At 40.1% G+C, this 12,741-nt stretch overlaps 1 protein-coding gene across 1 annotated transcript in view; it reads left to right on the top strand.

Annotated features, from left to right (window-relative positions):
* The first annotated feature begins 5,598 nt into the window (after positions 1 to 5,598).
* The window catches only part of LOC107095154 (voltage-dependent L-type calcium channel subunit beta-4-like), a 19,192-nt gene continuing 12,049 nt past the window's right edge, over positions 5,599 to 12,741 (top strand). Inside the window, exon 1 of the mRNA XM_015391132.1 lies at positions 5,599 to 5,842. Within this exon, the coding sequence (XP_015246618.1) occupies positions 5,840 to 5,842 (3 nt within the window). The 5' untranslated portion in view covers positions 5,599 to 5,839. The remainder of the gene's footprint in view (positions 5,843 to 12,741) is intronic.

Here is a 12,741-nt window from a genome sequence, read left to right as displayed (position 1 = left end):
ACCCTCTACTAGGGGTGAAGGAGTCCCTCTTCTATCTGGACCTGTTCTTCTTTAAGAGAAAAACTGCATTTGTCTTGACTTGTAGTCCAATTCCAGCAAGTGCTCTCTGCATTGGGTAAATTGTTCAGGGTCCAATCTATTGTGAAGGAACAAAAAAATATGCATAAATAGTACAAAACAAAACAAAAAACACACAAAAGCAGCCTTGCAGCAAAAGGTTTCTAGGTTTAATTCCCGGCCTGGGGTCTTCTACATGGAGTTTGCATGTTCTGCCTGAGCATACGTGGGTTCTCTCCGGGTACTCTGGCTTCCTCCCACAGTCCAAAAAAATGACTGTTAGGTTAATTGACTTCTCTAAATTCTCCTTAGGTGTGTGAATGGTTGTTTGTCCTGTTTGTCTCTGTGTTGCCCTGCTATGGACTGGAGACCTGTCCAGGATGTACTCCGCCTCTCTCCCGTAGACAGCTGGAGATAGGCAGCAGCCCCCCTCGTCACCCTGCTTGGGATAAGTGTGATGGATGGAACAGGTAGGACACTGGTTTCATTCTCCTCATATGCAGGAATGTTGTTTGTCTTCTTTTGTCTTTTCTTTCTACTTAGAGTTACATCATGTTTGGTATATCTTTTAATTTTTATTATTATGATTTTCTGAAAAACTATTCTTGACCCACAGCACTCATTTACACTCACTGGATTAGAGAAAACAAGTTTTTCCCATTTCACCACTCTGCAAGGTAAAAAAAAAAGTTCAAATAATGGTTTATCCCCCCACCTAATACCCCAAGTGAGTTTAAACCTCTAAGAGAAACAATCACTTCCACCTAAACTGTGTTGTTGTCAATCAGAATGGAGTCATGAATGAACGAAGGACACGCTCTCAGTGGACAGTCTGATTGGACAGAAGATGGAGTGCTAACGGAGTAGGGGAGTGGTGGAGAAGGGTGGGGTGGATGATGCACAGAGCACAGAGAGCCTCAATGACGTAGCAGGAGACTGAGTGCTGAGAGAGGTGGAGAAAAAGAGAGAGGGGGATGTAACGACAGAGAGGAGCATAGAATGCTTGAAAGCACGCTACAGTACACCTCATTGTTACCCAAGAGAGTGCACACACCATGACTGACTAGAAGAGAGAGCAGAGAGACAGGGAGAGTGATCTCCTACCTCCATCTGAGTAAGTATTGCTTCCTCCTCTTAATCTGATCTGTTAACTGCAGAGATGCCTCTTAAATGCCTACTAAAACTACTTCTGCACATGCTTTTGAATAGAAAATAGGATTCCTACATTTTATATTGTGCAGAAATATGTTATATTCTATACTCTGTCTTTTTTTATAGACTCAAAGTTCAGGGGAATTTGAAGAAAGTAAAGCATGGATTCATTTTGATGTAATTTGACCAAATGTGATGCAGATCTAAATTATTTGCCCCCGGCACTGACATTTCCATAGAAAGTCTCACTTGCTCTGAAACAGAAATGGCATTTTGTGTTGTGTGGCACGGGAGCAGTGGTGGGAAACTGTGGGTGCACTGGCTCGTGTTTTCTCCAGCAGTCGGGGGAAGAAGTGCATTTGGGACCGCTAGGCTTCCTGTGCGAGGTCAATTAAATACTGCATGAGACAGAGCACTAAAAGCCTGTCCCGTGAGGAGCAAAGTGCTTTGTGTTTGTGTGTGTGTGTGTGGGGGGTGTAGGGTAGTGTGTGTGTTAGAACATAAGTGTGCAAGATTTGATTAAATTTGATGAAGCAGCAATGTTGAGAGGACTGAAAACCCTTATCCCAACATTAAGATCTTGGTTAAAAACTCTTGTTAAATGAAAAAAAGTGGGTCTTATACTTAGATAAATGACTCGTCTCTAAGATATGGAATGGTTAAAAAAAAGTAGGGCGCCATTGCATTTTAATAAGGCTGACATTCCTACAGTTAGCTCAGCCCACAACTTAAAATTCACCAATTAGACCTGACTCAAAACGAGAGCCCAAATCAGGTCATCCCGGAACAAGCGTGTTTTTTAATAAAGCATCTGATGCAGTCCTGCACTGTACTCCAGGTAGACCGCTCTCTGGGCTCCAAGCTCTCTGTTCTTTGAAGCAGTTTGGTGAAGTCAGGTTGAGCGATTCCCAGGAGCAGGAAGAAGCTACAAATACACAGTGTTACCAGAAAGGCCTGGGACAGTGAGTGTGAAGGAAAGAGATCCCCAACCAGTTCCGCAGCCTCCTTCTCTTCTCACTACATCATATGAAAGCTTATTTTCCACCCAATATGAAATGAGAATCCTTTCCATCATCATGCCTCACTGTAGTAGCATCTCTATAACAGCTGCCTGTTTTACAGGTTCCAACAAGCCTTTTTTATTTATTAAAAAAAAAACATCTTGTGACTCATCCAAAAACAGCTGGGGAAGAAGTGAGGACGGAAATAACTTGGAAGTAAAATGGCTGCAGGGAGAGGATATTCTGAAGTTACATGAGAGCAGGAGGAGGGTGGAGCTGCTGAGGACAGTGTGGAGCATCAATCTGGTCGGCTCTGATATTGATCCATTCAGCTCTACTCTAGTTTCACTCCTCCCTGCAAGGCTCTGAAACATCAACCTCTGGCAGAGATGCTGCCTCAGCTCCTGCTGAATTTAGGAGCCTTTTCCCAAGTTTAAAGGCCTAAGAAGCAGACTTCTAAGTGCACAGATATGACTTTTTTATTGGCAGATCTCAAGTTGCTTCTCAACCTTACAAAATTTTTACCATAATACTTAAGAGAGGAAAAACGGGTTTTCATTTGTGCATCAATACATTAGACTTATATGAAATAAAAAAGTTCATAAAAGTACTTTTTCCTGGCTAATATATTAACAGACTGAAAATGGTGGGATTACGTATATGCTGGGAGGAATTCATTACTTCAGTATTAATACAAAATTAAGGCAAAAATGTCAGATGTCACGACATGGTGTTTCAGAACTTTTTAGAAGATCCACAAATAAGCAAACCATCGAATGTTTTTTTATTACTCCCTTTTACTGAGTGCAAAGATTTGAAATTACTTAAATATAATACATTGCCATGGCGTTTGCTAGAGTTATTTGCTGAGTCATGTGTTGGTTGTGGTGAAAAGAGACATTGAATGCTTGGAGAAATCTATTCCAATGCTTGGCTGATTTGAAACTAAATTAAAAATTTTCCACAGATTAGCTGGTAATGCACACATTTTCTGCTTCAATATTCCAGTCTTTAAATAAAATGAAAGATAAAACTATTTCAGACTTTACTTTTCTCTCTTAAAAATTATTATCCTGAGCTTGTGTCTTTATGATTTTTTTTCTATTGTGTAAAAAGATTTTTTGTTCAGATTCTTTGCAGTAAAGAACTGAGAAAAGGTTATAATCAGTTGAAATTTTACCTACATAGATAACCTTTTTGCTTAAAAGGGTATTTTCAAAACTATTAGATAGATAAAGTAAACAAATATAGGTTTATTTTCCACATGCTTTTCCATTTTATTAGATATTTATTTTGCCTGGAAACACTTTCCATGTTTTATTCTCAGCACATATTTCCAGTTAGCTGATCATCAATAATGCCAAGCCAACTATCTCCATTTCCTGTGTAAATTATCATTGGCCACTATGTATAGAAAAACAGTCATGATGATGGTGTCATGCCAATATCTATATGTTGTTTTTCAGGCCATTTGAAATGTTTAAAATTACTTTGGCACAAAGTTCAGTCCAAATTAACCTTTTTACTTTTCCCTTTTTTTTCTGCTGTACAAACAGGACTGTATTAAAAATAGTTACCATCCAGAAAAAGCATGTGATTTTCACAGGCTAAACAAAAATATCCACCTTGACCACTGTGCATTTTTTAAAAGGGGAAGCTGTCTTTGCTGCAGAGTTTGTATAAATGTCTTTCTGGTTTTGTCTTTTCTTGTTGAGTTCACACTAAGACAGACATTCCAGCTTCAGAGCAACTGTAACTGAGCCAACCTCAAATCTGCTTTGCTCCTTCTTGAGGGAATTCGTGGAAACTCAGTGAACTTTGACAATTCTCAGCCATCTTCTCCCCACTGCCAGTCCCCCAGTCTGTGGCGGAAGGAGGAGTATGAGGCAGAGAAGAGCTATATTTAGAACCACCAAACACCGAAGACATAACATGTTATTCTATCATCTTCTGTTCCAATGATTTCTTTGTAGACTTTGTATGTTTTCAGTTCTTTTAATCATTTTTTCTCCCCCATTTTAGTTGGAAACAGTTGTGATAATTAGCATCAGAAAAGGTAGATCATTAGAAAAACCACATCCCTTGTGTTTCAGATATGTGTTGCTCCAGTTTCCAGTTTTCCTTTGTATTCTTTCTAATATTGCCTCTGCTGGCCACTGCCTGCAGTTTCTCAATAGTTGCCTTGTGTATTGTGTACTAATGATGAAAATAAAGCCACCATATCGTCTCTGATCCAGAGGGATCTGGGAGTTGTTGCAATAATAATATGCTGCTGCTGTATGTGTGTGTGAGAGTGCTTGCCGGCTCACTTCCCTTTAATTTTGAAAAGCCATGCAGAAATGTACTGCCCCGAGATATTTTCTGCTAAAAGCCTTGCTGGAGTGCACTTAATTCCTGAGAAGCCAAAGTTAAATGAGAGTGAGAGTGTGGTGAATAAATGTGAGTATTTTCTTCAGCATGGAGCCCAAAGTGGAGGGTCACTTGGTGCCTGAGAAACCCGGTCCTGCCTAGTACTTTAAGACCGTTTTCAATAACTGCTACCTCACTCCCAGCTTATTTAACACTTCTGATGGACCGTACACGGCTGTCTGCTGACTCACAGCAGCATTTCTGTTTTGAAGTCTCATGCATCACTTTGCCTTCATTAAGATGTTGTAGGGCTGGCAGACTGAGTACTCGCCCTATGACCCTTTTCCTTTTTAGTATCTCCTAAACCATGTCATTAAACTATGTGTATTTTATAAACAAAACAAGCAGTTAAAAAAAATGGTAATCTTTAATTGGATTTCAAAGCATTTTGCTAATACTGTAGTCCCCCAATAGAACACTGGTCAAGGTTTTAAAAGATATGTCTCAAAACAGTAGCATCTAAAAACTTTTTTTTTAACAGATCTGTGTGTAAAATAAAATAAGTACTGTCAAATTAAAATATAGATGGGAGTTTTGTTGGCTGTTTAGGTCTAAAAGCTAATTAACTGTTATGAACATAAGAAGATGTTGGGTTCCTTAAGGCTATATTCCTCAACCACCTTCTTTGAAATAACTACATACTCTTCTTAGATCATATTAAGAATCACTATATATCATACAAATGCTGATGTCGTAACTTTATTTCATGACATGACCACAGTTAATTACAGTCATTGTCTTCATCCACGTTATAAATCAATTGGATAACATTTTCTCCAACTTAATAAAGTTAGTTAACCACTGAGAAGATATAACTTAAGACCTTTAACATTAACGCAAAGTCTGCTGCTGTAGCTGTACTACTACTATAGTTCTACTACTATTAGCCTGAACACATAAAATCTAATGACTTATACTTTTTTTTTGCCGCTGTCCTCCACTAATCTGGGACAGGGCTGGGCAGAAACGCCCAGTCTTTTGCCTCCCCAGACACTTCCTTCAGCTCCTCTTGGGGAAAGCCTGGGGTGTTCTAGGGTCAGCCAGGAAATATAGTCCCTCCAGTGTGTCCTGCACCATCCCCTGGGACACATCTCATGGGATGTGCCTGAAACACCTCCCGAGGAATGCATCCAGGAGGCATCAGACACAAATGTCAGAGCCACCACAGCTGATTCCTCACCTGGCAATGGAGAAGCAGCTCTACTCCAAGCTTCTCCCAGATGGTTGGTTCCTCACCCTATCTCTAAAGAAGTACATGGCCACTTGCAGAGTAAGCTTATTTCAGCTGCTTGTATCTGAGATCTCATTCCTTCAGTTATTACCCAGATTTGATTATCATAGGTCAGGATAGGAATGTGGACTGACTGAAAGAATCCAGAGCCTCCTCTATTGGCTCAGCTCGCTCTTCTCCACAACAGACCATTACAGCATCTGCATTAAGCAGATTATCCTTCTGAGACATCTGTCGATCTCTCACTCCATTCTCCCCTCACTTAGGAAAAATATCCTGAGACACTTGAACTCCCCCACTTAAGAAGGGAATTCCCCTCCAACCTCAAGAAGGCACATCACCCAGTTGAGAAACCCGGACTCGGACTTAAAGGAGCTGAACTTCCTCCTGGCCGCTTCGTATTTGTCTGCAAACTGCCCCAGCGCATGCTATAGGTCCTGCCAGGAAGGAAGGAGCCAGCAGAACCACATCAACCTCAACCAAACAGAGATGAAATCCACCGGTCCTCAAACTGGACCTCTCTGGCTTTGGGTGCACCTTGAAAACCATGTCTAGAAAAGTAATGAACCCGACTGGTGCGGACAGCTCAGCTGGAGTCCAACATGCATCAGAAATAGGTCCAACTTCATGCCACAATGGGGACAGACTACGGCTTAACTTTTACAGAGACCAGATGGCCTTTAGTAAATGGCCATTGACCCAAATATTCCTGGAGAGGCCCCACAGGACACCAAGAGGAATATGGCTGATGGCTTCTCTAGGTGGACAGGTTCGGCAAACTTGGAAAAACTCTTGAGCACCTAGTAGGTGGTAATGATGCCTTGCAGCTGGCATCACAGACGTTAGAATCTAGCTGCAGACATCAGTCAAAAGCCCCATTTACACTTCCCTTTTGAAACTGTGCCGAGATCGGTCCGAGCACCTTAACTGAGATAACTGTTGAGTGTAAATGGCACAAACCAAACCAAGGCAAACTGGTACTAGTTCAACAGTAGGGCTTGGCGTGGTTCACTTCTGGCACGGTTCTCAGATAACAAAGAGCACATGAGAAGACTGTGTCGTCTCCTTACACTCAGCCTCCATAATTAGGAAATTTCAGACATTCATAAAAATACTAGCTTCCCTACCGTGCCTTATGATTTCCAGTGATAATTCTGCTTTGCAGTGTGATGAACCTCAATGTCTGTCATTGTTTCCTGCGTCTGTAAGCGCTGATTAGAATATCATTTGTCCTATCCACTTCCCAAAAGTTGATCAATTAAATTCACCAACGGCTGTCTTCTTCACCTGACTCTTCGCAAACGACAAAATATCACAATGAGAATAAAACATAACTTTCTGAATGCTACAGGCGCCACCATGTTGGTTTGCTTGTTTACATCTAGAGAACAGTAGTACCGTAGATGGTAACTAGGGGGCGAGGAACCGTGCTAGCGTGGTGTGTAAATGGCCATAAGGAACCGAGCACTGCATGGCTAACTGATCCAAGCCGACAAGGATCGGTTTTCAGATGATAGTGTAAATGGGGTAATAGTCAGCAGCTCCCTGCTCCCACTCTAGCGAAGAACTGCTTCTAGGCCTACCTACATTTTCTGGCCATGATATTTCTGAACTTCCAGACTCAAATTTCTACCTCTGCAACCGCCTTGGCAGTGGTTCACTTGGCCCTATGTTACCCACTGCCTCATCAGCCTAAATACATCAAACCTAATCAGAGGTGTCAAGTAACGAAGTACAAATACTTTGTTACTGTACCTAAGTACACTTTTTAGGTATCTATACTTTACTCCACTACTTATTTTCCTTCCTACTTCTGACTTCTAGTCTTCTGACTTCTACTTTAAGTAGATTTTGGAGCACATAGTTTTTCACTTTTACTTGACTAAATAGGTCCAGTTGATACTTCTACTTTTACCAGAGTGTTTTTAAACTGCAGTATCTATACTTCTACTTAAGTAACAAATGTGTGTACTTTTGACACCCCTGAACCTAATACAAGCTGTCATTAACAGTGGTTAAATTATTGTAACAGTGTCTTCTAAAGATTCTATATAAAAATAATGCTAAATCAAACAGGCAGCTGCAGCTCACCCAAAATATTTTGCTAGAGTTCTTATCCAGACCATAAAAATGGCTAATATTACCATTGGGGTAATGTTATTACTTCAGGAGCAATGGGCTGACACATTGATTAGCACTCTGGGGGACAGTCTGTGTTTTAGGGCCTCAATCTTGAACCTAAGTTTCAAACCAGTCCTCTTGTATCCTTTCCTCTATAGAAACATCCTGTTCTCTAACCACTAGGTCAGCTTCCCCCCTTCAGATCAAACACTATTCCATCAATTATTTCTCAATGTCATGTTTAGATATTTTTTCTGTTTATTTTCATTTTACATTTTACTCTTCCATTTCACTTTAATTGCATTTTCCATTTCGCTGGGTGTTCTTGTATGTCAGGGTACAATTCAGGTACAAATTTGCCTTGGCCTGAATCTCGACGCACTCTTTATTTCCTGTGAAAATGAATCCGACTTAATATGATCTCAAGGATTGTGATATTTCTATAAGATTTGAGGTAAGACTTTCACTGATATGTCCACCAAGATGTAGAGAATCCCCCACAACATCAGCAGTATGTAGGAGCGTACACAACAGTACTGCAGTCAGGGCATCAATTTTCTATGGGAAATTAGTATTGAGGCAGCCAGCAATGGTTGTGAAGCACTTATCCTGAGCGTGGCTCCCTCCCTCACTATGCTCCCCTTACTGTACCACGACTGGAGGGGAGGAGGTTTCCACTGTTTTTCTGTGCCATGGGGAGAGGAGAGCGCTGGAAGTAGAATCATGTCTGCCTCCGACTCGAGTGCCACAGGACTGATCAACAAGGTATGCTCTTATTGCTACCGCCTTCTTTGAAAGACAATCTCCCTGCATGCAAAGGCAGCCTTTTTCATCCACACGACTTCTAAATGGCTGCTCAGAGACATTCAGGGGACTTCACTTTTATCAGAAGTGTGCACGGGTTTAGTCACTTTGCCTGCATCTCCCCTCTTGACTCTCTCTCCTCTCTCATTTTCTTCACCCAATGTTGACATGCTGCACTGAACACATGCAATTTGTTATTCATTTTAACGGAAGTCAGCTGAAAATGAAGGATTACGCTGATGTTATGACTCATTGGGTGGCTCATCTGTTGAACATTATCAACTTGGATCAATAGTTTGTTTTAAAACTCCTTTCTCTGGGCTATGAGTGTGTTTTAAATCAGTGTTGTAACAGTGTCGAACAGGACTCTGACAGAGACATGTAAGTCTGAATCATTTAGCTTTTTTTCAGTTATTTATTGTTTTTGGCTGCTCACCGGATAACACAAAAGACATATGGTGTTTCTGTTTGTTTGTTTGTGTGCGCTTGTATGTGTGTGTGTGTGGGTATCTTTCAGCTCAGGTTATTATTGATAAAATATATGATTTTTTTTCCCATTCTATCCAATTTCTAATTTCTTTTAGGCTTTTACATTTTAATTATCATGAGATGGTATTAAGAGTATTAGTCCACCTTAGACTATTGTTTAGTTCTGTAATTTCATTGAACCGTATCTATGTGTCTTAGCAGTATTTTATAGCTGCTGTATAACTGCAGCTTATTAAAAACTTTTAACTGAAGCAAAAACTCAGCCAGAAGGTTGGGTGGGTGTATGGGGTATTCATGTGGAGCTGTGTTTTATAGCTATTTGTGGAGTAAATGTGCTGCCCTCTGCTGGTGGGGATCTGCAATGTAATCACGTGTTTCAGTCTCTAATGGGAAGACCAGCATGTGAGGGCTTTCTAGTTATCAGCCTGTTTTTTGTTTTGTTTTTATCTCACAGAGGTATACCATGGTTTCTAAGTACAGTAGATTTGTGTTTTGTGTAAAAAGAGAATACATAGATGTGTTAACAATCTTTGTAATCATCCTAGCATTAGGGTAATGTCATAAAATGGAGGAAGAGAGACAGATTGAGGCAAAAGTACAGCCCTAGCATCCACATAGAAGAAAACCAATAAATCTGTAGTTTGAACTGTATACTTAAGCCCATTCAAGGACTTTACAAGTATGTGTTAACTTAAAAATAGTTTTGGAGATTTTACTTTCTGAAATCATTTTACACCTTCTCTGAAGTTGATACAGACTGTATTCCAGTCAAATTTAATTCTATTCTAAAATACTTTAACAATCCCAAAGGGAAATTAAAGTTTGAAGTAACTCATAGTGTGTATACGCTGATTGCTAGGCAGTAAGGATCTTCTGTAGTGGTAGTAATGACATTTTGTCTGCTCATGTTATAGAAAAATGAAAACTGAAGTCAACAGTTATGTTTTTTTCTCGAAGTGCAAAATGTTTTCCACTTTCTGTTTTAATCTGTCATAGGCAACTGTAGTATATATCATTAGTTTTTTGTTCAACGATAACTTATAACCATAATGAAGTTGTCTTTTTATGTCTTAGTAGCAGTTTTTTTTCCCAGAAACCCTTTTTTTACACAATGATATACTAATTTAATAACTTTATTTTTTCTTGACTTAAGTAGAAACCCCTTTTACAATTATTGGGAGACTTGGTCAAAACTTCCAGCAATAAGTATTTTGTGAGGAAACAAAGTGACTCTAAGATGCCACTCTTTGTCGCAAATCCCTCAAAGATGGTTTTAGGGATTTGTTTTAATCTTCCTTACCCTTTTCCTCATGGGTTTCTGATAGGGAAACAAAAACATGTTTTTTCAGCTGTGTGTTTCTTCTGTGACTCACTTTACAGTGTTGCTTTACACTGTGTTCCTCCTCATATAAAGTTGAAAAATACCTTTGAAAAACTTCTCAAAGAGCTCTCTGAAAATCCCCTTCCACTGACCACAGCCAGTTAAAAAAAAGTTCTGCAGTATTTATTCCAGCTACATTTTCTCATTGTTGACATAGTTTCCATTATATTTTCTACACACCATAATCCTACGTGTTCTGTCTATTTTAAGAGCATTTTGCAAAGGTTGGTCATAAAATGGGACTCGTCTTGGTATTTTGATTGACAGCCGATATGGCTCTGTGGAAATAATGCAGTTTTACTCTATTTGCACTTCATAGTAGCTCCTGGCAAATATCTTTTTTTGGCTTTTGTTTAAACCAATGAAACATCGTTACAATTTGTGGGGGACCAGGACAAAGGTGAAAATGTTGGCCCACATTGACTGGCAGTAGCAGCAGTTTGGACAAACGATTTCCTGAACGTGGACTGGTGAGCTTTTTTTCAAATGGCTGACTAACAGGCCACCTAATGAAGAAAGCTTTAGTTTCTCACTGAAAGTCCCAGCCTCCATCCTCTCTTCAAATTGGTTGGTATTTATTTCCTCTTGACATGTGATTTAAAGTTGTTTAGGTTCATTGCTTGTTCCTTGATGGTGACCTTATTGGGCTGGGACATGACCAGTTGTGGCTGCTGCTCTCTGAAACAGGGGAGAGTCAATAGTGCTGCTTAAATCCAAACGTAACCTTTTCCATCCACAAATGTTGAAAGACATACAACACATTAATACAACAGATGAAAAAAGTAGTTGTGAAGTGCTCTTAAAAATAACAAACTCCAGAAACCACAGCAAGTGTTCAGCACAATGCAACTGTTCTGACTGACTGATTGCTTTTTCCTCTCCTGGCTGAGTCTTATGATGGAAAACCCACCCTCTGTCTGTCTACTGTCAGTCAAAAGTCTTTATGCATATTCTGCCAATCAGCATTGAGCAGCCAGCTTCAAGACCTGCCCCTGGCCCGCCCCTGCTCCATAGATCCCATGGCCCAATCCAACTACCCCTTCACTATCAAGTGTTACTCCCAGTGAAGTCACACTTGTAGTAATGGAGGGCGCTTTGATAGAAGGTGGAGTGTATAAATGAGAAAGGGACGCTCTCTTCCCTCAACCAGAAAAGGAAAGCAGTCGTTGCTATGACAACAGTGATGTCAAATGTGTTTGGCTGTAGCTCTGTTGCGCAGGTTGACATGAAATCAAACATTAGCACCTATGAGAAGCTTAGTCTAACGGGAAGTGACGGATTTTTGCGTGTTATCCAATCAGGGCCCTTCTTTCGCCAAACATACTCATGATATAACGTGCATTTAGCAGATATTTATTGCAGCTTAATGTATGAAATTTAAAAAGGCTCATTTGACCAAATATTTAATGAAATATACAGAGGAGGTTTAGCCTTCCTAGTATTCAATGAGACATCGCCACTGGACACATCGTTTGTCATAAAAACAAAGTAGTCCTGCAGGTGCGAACATTGATTTTGAGACTCTGGTCGCTTAGTAAATTTTGTCTTACCCAAAGCTACTTACCATTATCTTACTTGAACTTATTACTGAACATTTTGTAAGTGCAATTCAACTGCTACCAGCTAGGTGTTGTTTGGAACTATGCATCTGGTCACATGTTGCTGCATTTCACAGGGACATCTTGTCACATCTTGCCCATGCATGTAAGAAGCCAACAGCATGCCTAATGTACTCTTTGAGACATGACACAACAAAAAAGATCAAACTTGTGAATATTAAGCCTGATAAACCAGAATAAATGTGAGATTAACTATGTAATTTAGTCTGGCCCCAATGGATGAGACATCGGAAGATTGTTGATGAGAACAACGCGTTGTTTTTCAAACCATGTCTGTGCCTATTGGTCAATGCTCTTACCGATGAGCGCAACTAATTGTGAAGTAGAAAGCGAGACAGAAAGCTGGTGGGGGAGTGTAAACAAACAGCCTGGGGGTTAAACAGCGAATACGTCCTTCTTAAAAATAAATTAGCATAGAGCCTCTTCGTGCTCACGTTTCAATGAAAACCCCAAGTCTAATCCTTCCAAAACTGATTC

The sequence above is a fragment of the Cyprinodon variegatus genome, unplaced genomic scaffold, assembly GCF_000732505.1.
Source record: "Cyprinodon variegatus isolate N-32 unplaced genomic scaffold, C_variegatus-1.0 Scaffold526, whole genome shotgun sequence".
NCBI classification, from domain to species: Eukaryota; Metazoa; Chordata; class Actinopteri; order Cyprinodontiformes; family Cyprinodontidae; genus Cyprinodon; species Cyprinodon variegatus.
This window is presented reverse-complemented; position numbering and strand designations above follow the sequence as displayed.